Source organism: Lepisosteus oculatus, unplaced genomic scaffold (genome assembly GCF_040954835.1).
Source record: "Lepisosteus oculatus isolate fLepOcu1 unplaced genomic scaffold, fLepOcu1.hap2 HAP2_SCAFFOLD_306, whole genome shotgun sequence".
In the NCBI taxonomy this organism is placed as follows: Eukaryota; Metazoa; Chordata; class Actinopteri; order Semionotiformes; family Lepisosteidae; genus Lepisosteus; species Lepisosteus oculatus.
In genome coordinates this window covers 50,303-69,008 of record NW_027167838.1, presented here as the reverse complement: position 1 = coordinate 69,008, position 18,706 = coordinate 50,303, and the positions used below count along the sequence as shown (strand labels likewise).

Sequence of the window (18,706 nt, the reverse complement as noted above, 5' to 3'; positions counted from 1 at the left end):
ATTCATCTGCTGGGTAAAACAAAACTAAAGATGCTTGTTGTGGGCTCTATTGAATTGAATTTACAGTAGCCCATTTCTAAATGAATACAGTAAATTAAATTGTTGAGATTAAGTGATAAATGTACATACTTCATGGCCAATTGTCAGTTGAAAAGAAATGAAAACAATTAATAGGATTAAGAATAGTCCTATTTTGGACTGTGGTTTTCAATTCTCTTAATCTGACTTTTGGCCATGACGTATGTTCAGTTTAATTCGGTTGGACAAAAAAGCCAAAAGTCAGATTAAGAGAACTGAAAACTAGCCCAAAATAGAAGATTTTTTGTTTAGTTTGATCAATTATACAGTTCGTTTGATTCTTGAACTTAATTGATTAATTGACTTCGTCAGCTGGAAGCAGGTTTGATAATGGACTCCGTTCAAAAAGAGCAGACTTGTCCTTTAAAAACATTGAAACTGAAAAACCAGACGGATCAAAAACGATAAGAGATTTGAATATATCTTGTGTGACCTTTTTCAGGGATTGTGATGTTAGACAGACAGGAGTGTGGCTGGTTCACAGCACCCCAGAACTTCCAGATGTGCAAAATCATTCTACATCATTCTTGCCCTCCAGTGGGCATGAAAATGCACAGACCTTCTTCTGCGGGACTTACACATACAGCACCTTCAAGGACATAGGTAGGCGTTCACATGTACATACAGCTGTGTGAACCTTTTCTTGAACAAGTTTGATTGCTGAGCTTTAGTATGTCCATGGCATTGACATCACAGCTGTCTATCACTTTCTGAAAGCCTTTGGTACAATTTTTCCAGATTTTAAGATTCAAGTATTGGTTATTTGCAGTTCTTGTTCTGGTTTGGAGCACCTTTTCTTTTCCTATTCTAAATTTACCTGTGGGCAAAAACCAGTCTATTCTGTTATTTTCTGTTGGTGGTTCAATTTCATATGCAAACTTAATATAACCCTGAGAATAGGTGGACACTAATAGACTTACACCTCATTGTGTATACAGATGAAAATAAATACCAAAATAGCCTTAGACTTTCTAATTAAATCTAAATGATGTGTATTGTGGCTGCTGAAAATGTATGTCAACATTTTAGAACTTGGAGGATAGTTTAACAAGTGAAAATAAATAAAGGAAACTCTCCAAACTAATGGAAAAAGAAAGGGGGCATTTGACCTGGATGTATGAAAATGCCATGCTTACTCTTGGTTATTTTTCATTCTTGTCTCTACAGCTGTGCAACTCCAGTATATCCATGTATACTCTTTTGACTATCACGTCCCCCAAACCTTCCACAGAGACCTTCAGTGTGTGGCTCAGAGAACATGCTATCCCAGGAAAGAGCCTTGGTTTAAGCAGCTGCCCCTGACATCTTTAGCAGGGTAAACTTTCACCAGCTTTGCAAAATGCTCTAGATTTAATGACGGTGAGCACCACTCAAGGCAGAGCTAGAGTCTGCAGAAAAAAAAAAAAATCAGTAAAGTCTATGGATCACGTTTGTTTCCCAACTGATTGCTTCTTTAGAAACTATTCTCCAATTCAAAATACAGAAACAGTATTGAACAACACAGTTGCCATGATCCATAAACAATCTCTGTGCTTCATTATTGCAGTTTGTTCCTGGGAAGTGAAAATGTCACATCAGCTATTTTTCTCATTTTAGATATTTGGAATCAATAGTTAATTTTTTGCATGCCTCTACATTTTAACATCACAAATTAATTATCACAGTTCCAGACCTGAACCAGCTTGGAAGAGATGACGAAATGTACTTATTTCTTCAAAATATGTGCTTAACAGCCCCACAGTGATGCTAAGTGTCAGAGTTGGCATAAGTTGTACTAATGGTTTTTCTTTCACTGACAACAGTACAAGAGCACTGGTGCCCAGCTGGTCATAGAGGTTGCAGTTATCGGACGCGTTTGAGATCGCTTGGATATCCCAAAGTGTCCAACCCTGTTGGTGTTGGTATTCAGTGAATTATGTATCACTGCTGAAACTTGGACAACGATGTCTGATTTACTCTGAACAAGCACTTATTGAGCCTCTCAGAATCTGAATTTATTTAATTTTTACAAAGTCTAACTCTATTGTATGTTGGCTGTTTCTAGCCAGCAAGACCCACTTTCTCACAAAGATTTTGTGGAACAATATCCAGTTTATTTTTACTCAAAGCCTTTCCCAATTGAAGATGTATTTATATAAAAAAGCATACTTTGTTTTGGTGAAACTTTCTCAATCTGCCAGCTGGCAACTGCACTTTCCTACATGTTTATGCGGTTACACTTTAGATTTAAGGTTTCATAGCATCGCTTTCTTTCAAAAGAGATTTTATGGGATGTTAGTAAAGCATCAATTTATACTCAGTAGTAATTTAGGTTTAGGATTTGTGTCTGAGGTAGTTTGTAGGTGCTTTATTAACATTCTGTAAAGCCCAATTCTTGAACAAATTGATTAATAGAATATTTCAATCTTTTATTTATACAAAAATTTAAATCATATGTTTTTCTCTTGGTATGTTGATTTAAACATAAGAAAGGATAAAAATATAACTTGTGTAGCTTCTTTAGATACCATTTAATACCTAAGAACACGAGAGGTTACATTTGGCCCATTTAGCTAATTTCTTAGTAGTTAATTCAAGGATCTCATCCTGCTGTTTCTTGAAAGGAACCAGGACTTAAATAACATGTGCAGTTTGTTCCATTAATCTCAACTAGTTTTGAAAAGAAATTGATTAATTGATCCAAGGATCTCATTCTGCTGTTACTTTAAAGGTTATTGGAAACAGTTGTCATTTAAATACATTTAAAAAAAGGTTATGTAGAAAAGGAACAATCCAGTAAGTTTCAAACACTGCCCTTCAAAAGCAATATGTCACACTTCACACTTGATCTACTGTATATTGGTGGTGCTGATTTAAAAAAGAACGTTCTGGGTAGCAACCAATACAGTACAGCATTCAGAGAGGGGGGGAAGAAATACACATTCACTTGTTCTCGGTTCCAGTTTGACGTTTTGGTAGCAAGTGCACTTCCTGTTTTTGGTTGGGTAGAAAGTGTGTCTGGGACAGATTCTTACAGGGAACCTGTGACTCTGTTCCGTTTCAGATCTCTATTCAGGTTTGCTGGTTAACTATTTAGGAGACGACTTCTTTGCCGAAAGCTGGGGGAAGCTTCATCGGCCTCTGCCTTCGAATTGCTCTGTGGCGCACAAGGTGTACAACGTGAAGACGATGCAGCTGCCAGAGGCCAGGCCTTTCGGCATCATGGTGGACCACTCCAAGTGGTGTGTGATGAAGGGCGGGGGTCCGCACTGGACCTGCATCGTGAACACGAACCGAGAGATCGGTCAAAGGAGAAGAGGAGGCGGGGCTGTGTGCACAAGCAGGCCTGGAGTGTGGAAGGCCTTCCTCGCGGTAGTTGACACATTTGAGGACTGCCAGTAACACGTGGCTGGCAGAAATAGACGAACAAGAAAGGGCTGTTTTTCAAAAGATACTGCATAGTTTTTCCAAGTCAAAGCAAATGGTGGTAAGTAATATGTAAGAAAACTCTGCAGTAGCTCAAGTAGGTAGTGCGTCAACACGCGTAGGCCGCAAAGGAGAAGAAAAGAAAAGGGAACGGACACCTGAAGAAGACTCAACAGCTGAAATGTTTCTTTTCTTTTTTCAGCATGGAATAAACCTTTACATGTTCCTAAACTATTCACTACTGACCTTAATAGCAAAAGTAAAATGTATTTGGAAAGGATATGTATCATGAGAAAGTTATGCATCTAAAAAAACATTTTTTGAATTAAGTACTGAATATATGGGGGGGGAGATATACAAATATTTCAAATCATAAAAGTACATTCTGTTTGTGTTTCTTTAAAGGCTTGTTTGTAATAAAAGTGCTGGATCTGACCTGCCTTCCATTATTCCTGTGGCCCCATTAGGCAGTTCATATCAAGCACAAAAACTGACGCTGCCGTTATATTGATACTAGTAGTCCTGTTCGGCACATGTCTGTGATTTTTGTTTCTGTGGATGCGGGTTTTTTTTTTTACGCAGAAACCACACAATGGATGAATAATATATATATTTTTACTAGCTAAATCAATAACACCACAGACTACGTATTACAAAACACAAGACAACCTATGCAACAGGTGGATAAGGTTAAATAAAAACAATCACCACATCTTCATATACAGTACAGTTACTACATGGCCCCATTAGGCAGTTCATATCAAGCACAAAAACTGACACTGCCGTTATATTGATACTAGTAGTCCTGTTCGGCACATAGAAGCATTGGATTATATGACTGTTTACTCTGTGGAGCTGTCCACTTCGACTGGCTTTGTAATAGGCCTGTACAGTTTAAAAGAGAGTTTATGTTCACATTTTTATAAAGAATAAGGTTACAGTGCCGTGCTGGTGTTTCGACCTGGTAAGAATATCTTAAGTCTAATAAACCTTCCAGCATTCCTTAATGATTTACTGATTTTTAAGTCAAAGGCCATACACCTAGCTGAAGTTAAAAAATATCTAAGGAACTTAAACCATTATCAAGCTGGCACTTGCAAAAGTAGGCATGTCTCTAATGTTGGGTAGGATTGAGTTTCCCCTTGAAGTCTTGATTTTCTGACCTGCTCAATGCCTGTGACCTCACAGTGATGTCACTCACAGTCGTGTTCTTCTCCAGTGGGTGATCTCTCTTTATAAGCTCAAAGCATGTCAAGCGGGGAAAGACTCTCTCTCATGAGTATGTCAGAGGAGTGTGTGCACATTTCCTCATCCTGTTTCAATTGTTTTATTTTAACCTTTGCTAATCCGATAGGTAAATATTAACCCACATATAAGCTGTGCCCGGGAATGTAGACAGTGGAAACTGAAAAATGAACTTCACATGGCACAATTTACCATTCTTACCATTTAAAAAAAAGCTCTTAGTTTTTAAATAAATGTGTCTAAAAATATACGTGTCTCCACACACCTGAAGAAGGCTTCACAACCAAAACGTCATATTAGTTTATAGCCGTATCTTTAATTTGTAAAGAGCAGTTTTTTAGCAAAAAAAATGTATTTCTAATATCACACTTAAAGAGGGAGTACAAACTCCATTGAAACAGATGCCCACAGCCACAATTTAACGGCAGCCGATTGTCAGAGCCACCTGGGAAGTGACAGAGAAAAGCCTAATTTTGCAGGGAAATGGTTGTTCTCTTTGAAAGATTCAATTGAATATATGGTGTGGCGTCGCCGGGGGAAATAGGTGTAAAAGACATTTAACTCACACCACACTGAACCTGTGTTCTTCGTCCGTATATCTCTCCAAATCCGTTCCGCAATCCGTTGCCAGTATCCTTAAGTCCCCAAATGCGTATGTCCACACTTCTCCGCGCCGTATCCAAAACCCATATCCAATAGTCCGTTATTCTGAAATTCCTTCCAGTACACTCCTAAATCTCTCGTTCCTCCAAAACGCTCTCACCTTACCAGCTTCCGCCCGGCTCAGTGCTTCTGTGGCATTTCTATTCCGTTTCCTGACGGAGCTCACCTGTGTCTCATTGTTTCGCCGTATATATCTTTTCCAACAGCGGGTCAGCCGGGTATCCGTGGCGGCCATCTTGCCTAGGTCTATACAGTAGTATAGACAGCGTTTCGTTACGAAAATACCAGTTATAAATGACCCTTCCCCTGGCCCTCTTCCAATGGAATTAATATTCTGTTTGAATGTATCTCATGAATGCTGTTAAATGATAGTACCTCTACCGTACTAACATTGAGCAAATTAAATTCTAAAGGCTAAATACTGTGTGCAGTACAGTGGGAAATATTGAATTGTTTTAGGAAATAGAAGACAAATTATATTTACAGTGGTTATCCAGAAATAATAAATGTATATACCATAAATTTACTGTGTTGCCAAAGCAGGACAGTTCCCCCTAGTGGAAATATGTTTGCACCGCTTTCCTTGTGCTACAAGAATATTTGCCAGTATCAAATGATCATAATGCATCTCTTCCAGGCTAAAATAAGCAACAGTAAACACTGGTATTTAACTGGAATATAGTAGCATAAGAAGTGGCACAGTGGTGCTGTCTCAGAGCACTGGGGCCATGAGTTCATCCTCAGATGTGGGGCTTGTATGTTCTACAAGTGTTTGCTTGGGTTGTCTTCAAGTAATTGGCTTTTGTGAAAATTGTCCCTGGTGTGAGTGAATCCTGCCTCTGGCTTTCCTGCAACCCTGTATTGGATAATGCAGTTAGAAAATGGATGGATTCAAGCCTTCATAACCTTTATAGAATTATTTCCTTTTACCACTAGTTTTAGTACTGGAAACCACTGCAATTTTAAGTCATATCCATTGAGCTATGAACTATTTTACCTTTTGTATATCCTCCTGAAACAGTGCTGCTGCACATTCCATTGCAAAAAACACTACATCCATTCGGTTACCAGAAAGGATCATTAAAACACTAAAGAAAACATACTCATTAAGCACAATTTGAGACTTTACATCTCATTTAATATGGAGACCATAGACTGACACTGACTCAATACATCCAGTGAAAGTGGTTCAAGCTTTTAGAGACAACCTGTAGAGTCTCACTGTCAGTCTCCGAGTCTGCAGAATGATTAAGATGCACAGTCTCTGGGGTGGGAATTCTTTCTTGGCTTATTTGCCGATAAGGGAGAGTTGACACATTCAAGAACACCATCCACAATTCAGAGGCAAGGTGATTAGGAGACTCTCCTCCGGCTCCTCTTTTCATCATACAGGGAGATGGCTGGGAGCAGCACTCTGATAATGGGCACTGCCACCCACGCCACCATGTCATTCAGTTCTTCCATCGTTATCTGTTTTAAAGCAACAACAAATGTAGGTTAACCACGGAGGACTAACATGGTCTTTTATTGCTTTTAACAGGGTGTCAGCTGAGCATTAGACAGGATTCATCCATTCTCCCAGCAAACAGTGATAGGCTGATTTCTTTTAAGGTCTTATTTTTCCCCGACTTCTCCTTGCAATACGCCATATTCTATTCTCATTTTTTCTACAGCCTAGAAGCCTATTCTGGACTTTTCTTCCATTTGCTTTCCCTTCTTACCTCTCTCCCAAAACCAAAGCATTGTGCATTTTAATACATTGTATTACAATTAAAACACAAGATGAAAGGTTCTTATAAATGTAGCCTGGCAAAGAATAATTAGCACAGGACACATTTTGGGTTCTTTACTCGCCTAGAAATATGTGGTCTGATATGTTCCTGGTTTAAAAAAATAAAAAAAGACATAACGATATTTCTATATACACAAAATACGGCAGTGGTTCACGCAGCGCGTTCAGAAATAAGCCGCTCACCTCTCAGCCCTCACCGAGAACTACATTACGATAATTAGTACGATACCTACAATTGCGAACACTTAAACGGTGCTAAACATAAGTCCCTGTAAAGAATGAAGGAAGAGAAAATACAAGGAGCATGTGAAACCCATTACTAACAAACCAATAAACAGATATCCCCAGCCCGAGTAGTTGCCTAAATACTCTACTGCTTCAGTGTACTCCGTTAAAATCCAATATCCATCTTGCTAATCTTGTCTCAATCCTATGAAATACCCCTCTATACTCATTTAGGGAAATGACACCGTATTTACCGTTACGACTCTGTAGAAGTTACGGGTTCTTTTTAACGGTAACTCACTGCTTCTTAGTCCCTACTGCCCATGCGCAGAACGCTGGACTCAACCGTCAGGAACCGCCATCTAGTGGATTTGGAATAACTCCGCTATTCACCACTGGGTCACAAAATAGCTACAAATTGGTTTCTGGTACTAAATCCGTGTTTCGAAAATCATACTGCTTGGGGCACATTGCATTCTCTTCTTCTGAAGAGATACCAAGGGTTTTGAGTCCCAGCTGGGTTTCTTCACAAGTCTTTTTCATAGGAACCCAATTCCAACAAATTACATACAGTAATTTCTGATTTTCTCGGGCAATGCAATAGATGCTATTAATGGAATACAAGTACATTTTAAAAGACAACCTTAGATAATGTGACAATCAGTGCACTTTTCAGTCCTTCAGATATCCCTTGTGGTGTCTCCGGGGGAAAGTTTATGCAAATGAGAGAAGTACTCACACCACACTTTTCTTTCCTGAGTTTCATGGCGTTTCTTCCTCCAACTATCTTCCAAATCCAGTCCGTAATCCGCTCTCTTAATCCTGTTCCAAAAGTCCGTAATAAACCCAATCCATAAACCATAAACCATAAACCATAAACCATAAACCATAAACCATAAACCATAAACCATAAACCATAAACCTTTTCTCCCTTCAGTAGTCCATTATTCCTAAGTCCGATCTTTAACATAAACCTCTTTCCTCTCTATCTTTCTCCCTGTTCACTGCCTCCGGGGCACTTATATTTCGGTTCCTGATGCGGCTCAGCTGTGTCTCATTGTTTCTCAGGGTAGACCCTTTCCATATACGGGTCAGCTTATTCTTTTTGGCAGCCATTTTGCTCAGGTCCGTATCTAGTATTTTAACTAGGTCATTCTGAAAATACCTGTTATGAATGACCCTTCCCCTGGTCATTTTACACCCTTTACTTGGCTGGCCTGTAATGTGGGTGTTATATTCTATGATTTTCTTCTTGTTTTATTTATTACCTTGTCCAGTAGGTGGCAGATTAGTACAGTAAGGGACTAGGCTTAAGGAGCAATATTTTTTAATCAAGCTGACATCTTCCTCTAAAATATGTTTTTTATTCGGTAGTGGTATGAAAAACACAACCTGAAAATATAGTAATGAAAATGAAAAGTCAAGCTTGTGCAACCAGGTGATGTGCAGCTGGGCACGGGAATCGGGAACAGCGCCTCGTGCGGGCTGGTAGACCCTCGCTTCCAGCCTGCTGTCCGCCTGACTTTCTCTCCCATGGTTCTTTCTAATTTGTTAGGTAAGATCTGAAGTAATAAGGCTTTTTTAAAAGGTCTGTACATTTATGTTTACTGATGTCATAGTTTCGGTTTAAGGTTTACTCGTTTATATTTGTTTTAAGAGTATCAAAAGTGTATTCGGGCTCTGCGGGTTATCAGAGACGAAATTGAACTTCGTTAGCTAACTGTGTTAAGTCGCTAGATGAAAACTGTCTGTGTGTTGTGAGTTAATTTCTTAGTGAGTTGAGTTGTTATGTTGTGTCGCGTTTAAATGGTGTTATAGTAAACAGGGGAAAACAACATGTACGAGGGTAGGAGTCAGACTCTTGCTACCAGCCTGCTGTAAACCTGACTTGTACGTATTTCTGGAACGCTCCCTTATTTTCTTCTATTTTTTAGAAAATAAACTTTAAAAAAGGGAGCCGTGTATGAGTTCCTCTTGCGCACGCCGGTGAGTGCACAAGATCAACGGTAAAGCTGCCAGAACTGAGAGGGACCCGCTAGAGGTCACCACAGCCAGGCAGAGTAGGGACTGTGACGTAAACTTGAGTAGTGCGTTATGGGAGTTGTAGTTCATAAAGCCAACGCTATGTCCGTGAGCAACTATAGCCAGTTCTAAAACCCGGCTCCCCTTAAGTAAGGATTACACTTGCATTCCAGGCTTTTCTATGGAAGCCCGTTTCCGCCAGGGAGTAAAAAAAACGCGCTATGGTATCTCAGAATTGCAACTTAGCAACTCAGAATTCTGACTTAGTAACTCTTTATATCTCACATTTGCGAGTTCGAAATAGCCCATATTTCATTGTCTGTCCTTTTGTTATTGTAACGGATTCGGGTTCTAGGGCTTGTGCCCTCGCCGCTCCCACCCTAGTTCGTACCTCACTGCATTGGCTCGAACCCAGCTCCTGAGTTGTTGAGGACAAGACCTGTATAACTATATATGGCTACAATACCAGAATTGACCATAATTAAAATTGCATTTCTACACTTCTTTTCCATCCCAAAGGATTAGAGGTGTAAATTATTAAAAGGCAAACCGTGTGTTATATTTTTGGGGTCTCTAGGCTCCACTGGCAGAGCCAGACTGTTTGGGACGTGTGACCACACAGGTTTGATACCGTGAAGGCTTTGAGTTAGAATGGCGACATTCAAATTAAACATTAAATCGGACATCGCCCTTTTGTCTGGATTTTCTCATTAAAACCTAATTATTAGTATATATATAATAAAACAAGTCCGTACAGGGACGAATACTGTAGCTTCCCCGCTGCAGCTTTTAATGACGTCTTTACTTGTACACGCTGGATACGTCAGATAAGGCAACTGCTTTGCAGATCTGACGTAATAGACAACATTTTGGTTATACCGTGGTTTATGCTCAAGTCCGTATTATACAAAATAAAGTTTTACCGCTCACGAACACGACGGATTTGTTTTCAAAATAGAATAATTGATTAATGGAACGAGATCAGGGATAAAAATGGAGAGAAAGAAACCGGGATCTGGAGCTGTGAGTGTACTATCCATACGTTTATATATTTGAACTTTTAGGTAGTGAATTTAAAAAAAAAATCAGCATTAGTTTAGCTTTAAAATGTAAGGTTTAGTAAAACAGTAAAAACGTACACCTCGTAGTAATATTTCTAATACTGTTTTAAAAGCTCTAGAAGGTAAAATAAATGGAACATGATTTTAAAATTCCAGCTATGTGTTCTATTTCTGAAATCGTGGGTTAATAATTTATTGTTAACCCTTTCTGTATTTTATGGGAATATACGTACTGTATTTTTCTTTTGTTCTCTTAAGATGTCTTGGGTGAGAATATGCCTTCCCAATCTAAAACTCTAAACAGACTTAGAGAATCAACTCGTTTGTGCAGAAGAAAAAAAAAAGAATGTTATGAACTGATTTAGCCCTCTGTACACCCTAGGGTAACTCTTCTTACCTATCTATAAAAAGATATGTCAGGAACCGTGGCCTTTAAATGCAGGGACTGCTTTTAAAAGTTAGTTTTGTAGCTGATTATGCCACCTAGCAATTCTAAAGACCTTTTCCCCCAGCAACAAGTTCTTTTTATCTTCCAGAACCACTAGTGCATCCACAGACCAGAAGTCATCCTACATCATTTCCATTTGTATTACAGTACTTTGCAATTCCAGTATCTATTATAGCCTAATCCACAGAACAAATATTACAACTTATCCACCAGAGGTACTTACTTACTCACAGAACATATTGCAGACCAGCTCAAGAGCCCCATTTGACCCCAGTTACCAAAACCAGAGTTCCAAAGGAAAAGTCCAGCTGCAAATATTCTCCCAAACCCAGCCCCAGTTGGAGACCTGGTGTGCCTGCTTCTGTCATAGCAAAGAAACTCTGTGTAGTCTTAGGGATCCTCCTCAGTCCTGACTGAGTCTGTTTTTTAATATGCCCCCCAATTTGTCTCTGAGTCAATTTTTTGAGTAGAGAGGGGAGGAAGACAATGCTAAAGCCTTCCTCCCTTGCTCACTGTAGAGAGTCCCTGGTGTCCAAACCCTCTCCTGGGTGCTGTGGTACAAATTGGTTATTCCTTTTTCGTCTGTTTCTGTGTGCTCTGGCTCTGTCACTGGGGTTATTAAAGCCCCCCTACCTTTCTTTGGGGGGGGGGGTTGATAGTTTTGGGTGTAAGCAGAGCTAACTTCTTGGGGCTCATTGATCAAATGGCTATATACAGATGGCCAGGTGTAAGATTGCTCTAGAACATTCTAGATTTTCTAGAATTGTTATGTTCTAGATCCACCTCCTCAGTCTGAGGCTCGGCTAGGCCAGTTTTGACATTCCATGTGTCTTCTCTGAACTGTGTGGTAATTAACAATGTTTGCAATAGCATCTTTGATCAGTAGGAAGCCCCAGAACAAAGAAAGACACATATTACCACCCTCATTGAAGTCACTGGTCATTCTATACAAACTTCTATGCAAAGTCAACATTGTCCTTGATAGCTGCTGTTGCCCCCACACCCATTTTATTTCACTCTGTGACAGATGAAATCATTTCTGCCATCAGCTCTGCTTGTTTTTTCTGGCGTTTTGGCTGTGGTTCTGTGAGGTACGATAGCTATGTTCTGTGTTTCAGGGCTGCTACACCATGCTGTATGCACTGCAGGGAGAGCAGCAGCTGTTGGAGAGACCCGTCGGCACTAAACTGCCGTTAATCCCAGGGTCTAAACCTCAATTTTGCAGGACTGCTCTTTCGGAGAAAGTAAGTGTAACCTAAAATGAAAAGCATGAATACATTTATTCTTATTTAAATCCAAACATTTAAATTGTAAAAAATGACATGTTTATTCATGGTTTTCTTTCTTTTTAGGGGTAAACCAACATGTAAAATTGTATAATATGAAATGATACCTGGGACACATTAACACATTTCTGTGTGTGTTAGTATAATGTGGTTGCTGTAATGATTAAACTGTATGCAAACTGTCTTCCCTTGACATCTTTGTGCATATAACATCAGGAGTAAGGTTATATATTTTTCTAGACGCAGTATATTGATCACATTATTGAAATTCAGCTGTACTGTATGCCTTAAAGCTTATTGTGCTTACTGTCTTTTTGCAATGTAGATATTTTTAGTTGGCTACAATGACTGAGAAATTGGAATTTGATTTTCAAGAACGTAGGAAAAATGATAACAGCGATTCTGGAGTAGTCTTCCAAGAAACTGGCGACAGCCTTCGGAGGGGGGAGAAAAAAAACATTCTCATTTTTATGTTCAGAAACATAGGGGGATACATATCTGTGTTTACCTGTACATATCATGTTTTAATAAAATACTTACCTTCTATTTCAGCTGCACCAGCCATCTCCTGACTTCACTCTGACTGATCCCCATGGTTTCCTTTTGGATTCGAAGTACAACAGCCTCCATGACCCCCACCTGCGCACCTATTACCATCGCAAGGGCATGCAGGAGTCTCTGCAGAACAGAGGCTTAATCAATGAGCAGAAGAAAGTAAGGCTGTTTGGAGTTTGTGCAAAGAATGAGGCTTTTTTGGTATGGTGAAGGAGTGAGGTGTTGTCAAAAAAAATAGACCAGGGTCTAGCTCATTTAGCTGTAATAGTTTCCAGTAGCGTGATTTAACTCATGTCTGCACTCCAGCATAGATGTATTCGGTGGGCAGGCCTTTGGTTGTAATCAAAGCATGTAATAGTAGATGTAATCAAAGCAGGCCTATGGTTTGTGCTAAAGTCCTTATGCTCAATAGATATTCAAACACAGAGTACTTGACTGTGCTCTAGATTTGTAAAATAAAAATAAAAACATTTAACCTCCTAGACAGTACTTGAAACATGTTTTGTCTGTTTTCAGGTCCTCTGCTCTTTGAAAGAATATAATCAATATCATAACTACCTTAGCAATGTGAAGTTGCAGTATGACAAAAATTATGTGACTAAACAGGTAAGTGTGATGTTTTTAAACAGCCGTCCATCTGATTCTGACTCTTCATCATAGACTTCTGCCTTTCTCCAGCCCTCAATCAGTAACGTTTCTAGATGAAGGCTTCCATAAGATCTCTCCATTATGCACTTTTGAATATACTGCTGTCATCATGTCATCTTCAAGGAAGTCTCTACCTTGACTGTGTTTGTATTCTAAGGATCAATTTCAATGTTTTCTTTCAGTTTCTTCTCTAATTGCTATGAAGCTCATTTCTGTTTTAGTGTTTTGATGCTGACGATGTTGTTGCTTATGTTTGTCACTGCTCTAGCCTATTTTAGCTTCTTCTTGTTAGTTCAGCCATACTGTACATCTTTTCATGATACTTTGTGTTGTTTATAGCCCATATAGTCCTTTCTGCATGCAGGATATGGGTTTCATATCATAAGAAAAGTTACGAATGAGAGGAAGCTCTTTAGCCTGTTTGGTAATTACTTGCTAATTGGTCTGTGAGTCTCATCCAGCTGTTTCTTGAAAGAAGTCAGCGTTCAACAAGCAGACTTGACTGTGAGGATTTTGAATATTTGAAACAGGTCGCCTTGTAGTCTTCTCTGTTCACGATAACAGAGTTAAAAAAAGATAGTTTTTTTTATTCATTGAGGCTGGGCAATATATCTGGATGTTTTTCTTTGTGGTAAACCACTAATTGTACCACCCGAATCGGAGCATTCACTGCTTATCTGTACTGCTCTGTAGACTTTAATCCATTTTCAGTGCAAACAAATGTATTTTTCCAAACACATGTTAATACAGGCAGCTTTTGTGTGTAGTCCAAAACAGAATTTATAAGTCTTCTTTGCCAGACAAGGCTGAAAAACGACTTGAACTTCCATCCATCCCTTTCCATCCACGTCATCTAATCTAACCGCCTCATCTAAGGGCTGCAGGGAGCCGGGACCTATCCCAGAAAGCAACGGGCTTAAGACGATATACACCCTTGACCAGAATTAAGTCCATTGCAAGACACACACAGACACAAATTCACTCTAGAACCAATTTTCCTAGAAACCTTTTTTTCTACCAGTATAGTATGGCTTTTGACTGTGGGAGAAAACCAGAGCAAACCGTGAACAACCCATGTGAATATGGGGAGACCATACAAACTCCACACAGACAAATCACCTCAGGCTCAGAATAGAGCCCCTGGCCCCAGTGTTGCGAGATAACAAGGTTAACCACTGTATCCAAGATATACATCTTAAATTGAAATGTTTAGATCAACAAACTACAGTAGCTCAGCCTTCACTCTTATACATATGCAAACACATTCTATCGGTGTGAGTTCAAATTAAAAATCTAATGGAAAAAGTCAGTGTTGGTTTTGAAGTGCACACTCGGCTATAATAGTGCTTAGGAGAACCTTGCAATGAAGGGAGTGTGGCACTCTATTAAAAGGCTGTGCTGGCTTTCAGAAAACAATAGTGAAGAAGTTCTTGGAGCTCCAGGAGCAGAACGAGATTCCCAGGGATATCAGCTTCACCGATGTGAGGGAATGGCTCCTTGAGGAAGGATCCAAGAATATTTCAGACCAGTTTATTGCTAACAGAGACAGGTAATAACATACGGAAGCTCCTCACTCTTTAACAGCAAGTTCCTGCCTTTTGGATTCCTGATTTGTTGTATTTGTATCACATTTTTTTTTGTTTCGCTGTAAATATGTGTAAATATTTTACTGTTATGTTTAAACATTAGATGTCAAGAATACAACTGTAAGTAAAGGTTTGCCTTAAGTTAATTAATTGTGCAAGCAAGTGGAAGTCTTGACTGAGTCAAAGTTTTCCAAAAGATGAACATCTGCTCTACGGAAATACCACATTCACAAATTCCTCTGCTGCTGTCTGACATTGCCTTGTGGATGAAGCTTTCTTTTCTGTTGTTGTTTATGAAGGCACCAGGCAGTAGCTCCGAAAACAGAGGAGATATGCAGACAGGCTGAGGTATGAGAATACAGTTTGATTTATTTTGACCCAGGGCTGCTCCTGGTCATCACCTGGATGGGAGATCTTTAATAGCTGGTTTCCTTCTGCATCTTAAACTGATTAGAGACATTTATATCCACTCTGGCAAGTGACCTTGTGACACCTCTGTAAATACAGCATGATTGGGGAGCAAGCAAAAGATAACAGGATCTCTAGCATAACTGTTTTAAAAGATGTTGTGTTTCTGACAAGTAATTAAGCATTTATGTTGCAAAATGCTCATTAAAAAAATTATCTCACCTTATAGTGTATACGCCTCTTCCAGCCGAACAGATTTCTGCAGAGTGGATACCCTTAGTGAATCATGTTACTGTATTGTCACACTTAGACTTCAGACACTTTTCATACGCTTTTATGAATCTTACATTTCACACTGTAGCTTAACTCACTTTTGAAACACATAGTTTATTCACCCCTTTCATTGATTTATCAGCTTTCAGATCACCGGCATTATCAATATACAGTATTTAGCCTCATCGGTTTTCTACATCAGCTTAATCATGTTTCTTGTTTTTTTTTCACATTCTCACTGTACATTGCTGTATGGTATGTTATTTTCCCAGTTATTTTGTCTTTGGGCTTCCCAGACCACATTCAGCTGCTGAATGCTCCTAATATGCTGAAAAATGCCCAAAGGCCTCATTTGCTAAATTGTAAAAAGGGGAGAGATTCAGCTCCACATGATCTAACAGATTCCTCAATATTTAATGTACCACCTATAAGCAGGTGACATATATAAATATAAATGTCTAGTAGCGTAGCTGTTCTGTGCTCAACACAATCTAGCTTTCTGCTGTTTCTCATCGGCTTTGCCTTTTCACTGACGGCTCTACAGATGTGGAAAATCAGAGAAAGGGCTTTACAGATGAGGATAGAGGAAGATGCCCGGAGGGAGGTGCGACAGGCCCAGCTGAAGAATCAGACCAGAGCTAGAAGGCACAAAAAGGTACTGGAGTAATGAATGTTTGGATTCATCCTCTTAAGGTGAACTTTTCTTCATGCAAATTCCGGACTTGACACTTACCTTGCAGCTATATTTTGTTGTATTTCCAAGATGAGCACCTATAGGTTTAAATTAATAACCTAAACTAATACCTTTGGATCCTCGGTGACCACAATGAGCATGGTATGTTGGCACCTCTTATATTGTGCATCTACTCTAGGGTGGTTATGCCAAGATATGCTACAGAGGTGCCAAAACACCATATTCTGGTAGTGTTTGGTGCCTCCAATTCATGGTTATAGCACTGCATCTCCAAAGCCCATGGTTTATCTCCAGCCTTGGGCACCTCCCTGTGTGGCATTTATTCTGCGTGTTGTGGGTTTTAATTCCAAGTAACATCCCAGAGACATGCTGCTTTGCATAATTGGCTGTTCTAAAGTATCCCTCAGGGGTATCTCCCCAAGAGGATCCAAGAGGGTGGTTGATGATCTCTCCTCTTCATTACCTAAGCATTAGAGGAGAGACATTGCTGCTTCAATCTCTTATACCCAGCCTGCAAGGCTCTGAACTACACACAGAGTCTTTCATCCAAGTAATGTCGGACCCAGCCTTTCTTCTTCTGAGCTCTGACCAGACCCAGCTTCCCAGCTTCAGGGTGCTGTAGATTGAGATGAGATTGGAGTCTCCTGTAGTGACCTTATGGACGGGAAGTTTTCTACTAGCAACATGTTCAACAATGAGATGGACCTTTTCATCTTTTGTTGAGAGGCTTTCCTTTTTCATTAAAGAATAGCCACTTGTGAAAGGTTTTCTGTCATTCTCAGGCATTTGAATATTATGAAAGGAAGGTTGCTCTCCAGCAGCAAAAGCTAAATGAGAGTTTACAGGAAAGGAAGGATTTTGAGAGAGAAATGCAAGACCGTATTAAAATGCAATATTTTAATGAAATACTTCAGTCTGGAAAACAGGGTAAGCTTCTAGATCCAATAATTTGCAGTGGTGCAACTATGATTAAGTTCACAATTTAATGTGTTTTAGTTTGTTGGCTAGAAGGAATGATGCAGGTTGACAACATCTTCAGGTTTACTACTGATTACAGAACTGTAGAATTTGTTTAATAAACACCTACAATTACAAAATTCCAAAGCTTTTCAATCATATGGCTGTATGAAAAGAATAATATGTATGTACTGAGATCAAAACTTTTTGAAGGGAAACACGCAATAAGTTGCAGGTATCATAAAATAATACATTAAGAAGGAATCCTTCATTATCTTCAGATTGTTTAATTTCCAGCCACAACATGTACATACATTATATTCAACATTTCTGTAATCCACATTTTGTTATAAAAACATTTACAGTATCTATTGATCTAAACTATCTGAAATAACTATTCAACTAAAAGGATGTTTTCTTTGTGGCACAGCTTCTACTGAGATCATTAGCACGGAGAATAGAGATGTTACCATTGCTAATGAGAAAAGTTCTAAAATCACCAAAGGTCAGTATTTTCATTTGTTTCTAGAAAAAATAAAGGTTTTGAAAAAAGTTATGTTTTGACAAATTTTCCAATGCAGCTGCAGATAAATTCAGTGGGTGCTGAGATACTGAAAGATATTGTGAAAGACAATGGAACATATAATCCAAAAAATCAGTTTAGTTCAATTCAGTTTTATTTGTATAGCTAATTCAGATAAAAACATGTCAATGATTAATGCACAAGTGTTGGGTTTTGAAAGCTTTGGTAACATCTACTGTTAAGGCTGAAAAAGGTTCCAATTAAGTCTGGGGATCTCTGGGCAGCCATTGTGCCACAGTCTGGTGCAGTAAAAGTGTTGTGAGCTAAGGTGTGAAAATGATTTAAATTATATGGGTAAACAGATAAATAAATCTTAATCAGCATCCTAATTGTATCTATGAATAAATACATGTTTTCTGCCTTTTTTGGATGTTAATTGGATTAATCACATTATAATGCATGCCATGAGAATTCTAATGCGACAATAATTCTTTTCTCTTGGGTCAGTTCATATTTCACCTGACTCCACTGAGGAGGTGACTACTGATTCCAAATGGTTTCATGAAGTCCCTCTGATCAGTCAGCTGTCTGATGGGTAAGTCCTACATGCTGCAGTTGTGGTATGTTAATCATCAGTGCGTACAGAAAGTTTTTATTTTAAGCATTTTAAGTATGGTGATGTGTAAATGTTTAAAGAGCAACTGTTTTCTATTTTGAGCTCACTTCCCCAGCTGAGTTCGTGAAATTGCTTTTTCTCTCTTTGCGAATGCATGAATCAGTCTGTTAACAGTACAGAACATGTGCATATTTTTGTGTTAGCTCATGTGCATTTTTCCA

The 18,706-nt window shown here is 39.0% G+C and overlaps 1 protein-coding gene across 1 annotated transcript; it reads left to right on the top strand.

Moving 5' to 3' along the window:
• The first annotated feature begins 10,403 nt into the window (after positions 1 to 10,403).
• Positions 10,404 to 16,362, top strand: LOC138227273 (fibrous sheath-interacting protein 2-like). Its single transcript, XM_069186280.1, has 7 exons — positions 10,404 to 10,453; positions 12,058 to 12,183; positions 12,778 to 12,939; positions 13,297 to 13,386; positions 14,838 to 14,977; positions 15,314 to 15,362; positions 16,240 to 16,362. Exons 1-7 carry the CDS (start codon positions 10,424 to 10,426, stop codon positions 16,360 to 16,362), a joined length of 720 nt encoding a protein of 239 aa, XP_069042381.1. The 5' UTR covers positions 10,404 to 10,423.
• Positions 16,363 to 18,706: the final 2,344 nt, after the last annotated feature.

Excerpts from the sequence above, each read along its gene's own strand:
- LOC138227273 (XM_069186280.1), top strand. The coding sequence starts at position 10,424 with ATGGAGAGAAAGAAACCGGGATCTGGAGCT. Across the intron at positions 14,978-15,313 it reads TTTATTGCTAACAGAGACAG|GCACCAGGCAGTAGCTCCGA; the intron begins GTAATAACATAC and ends TTGTTTATGAAG. Across the intron at positions 15,363-16,239 it reads AGATATGCAGACAGGCTGAG|ATGTGGAAAATCAGAGAAAG; the intron begins GTATGAGAATAC and ends ACGGCTCTACAG.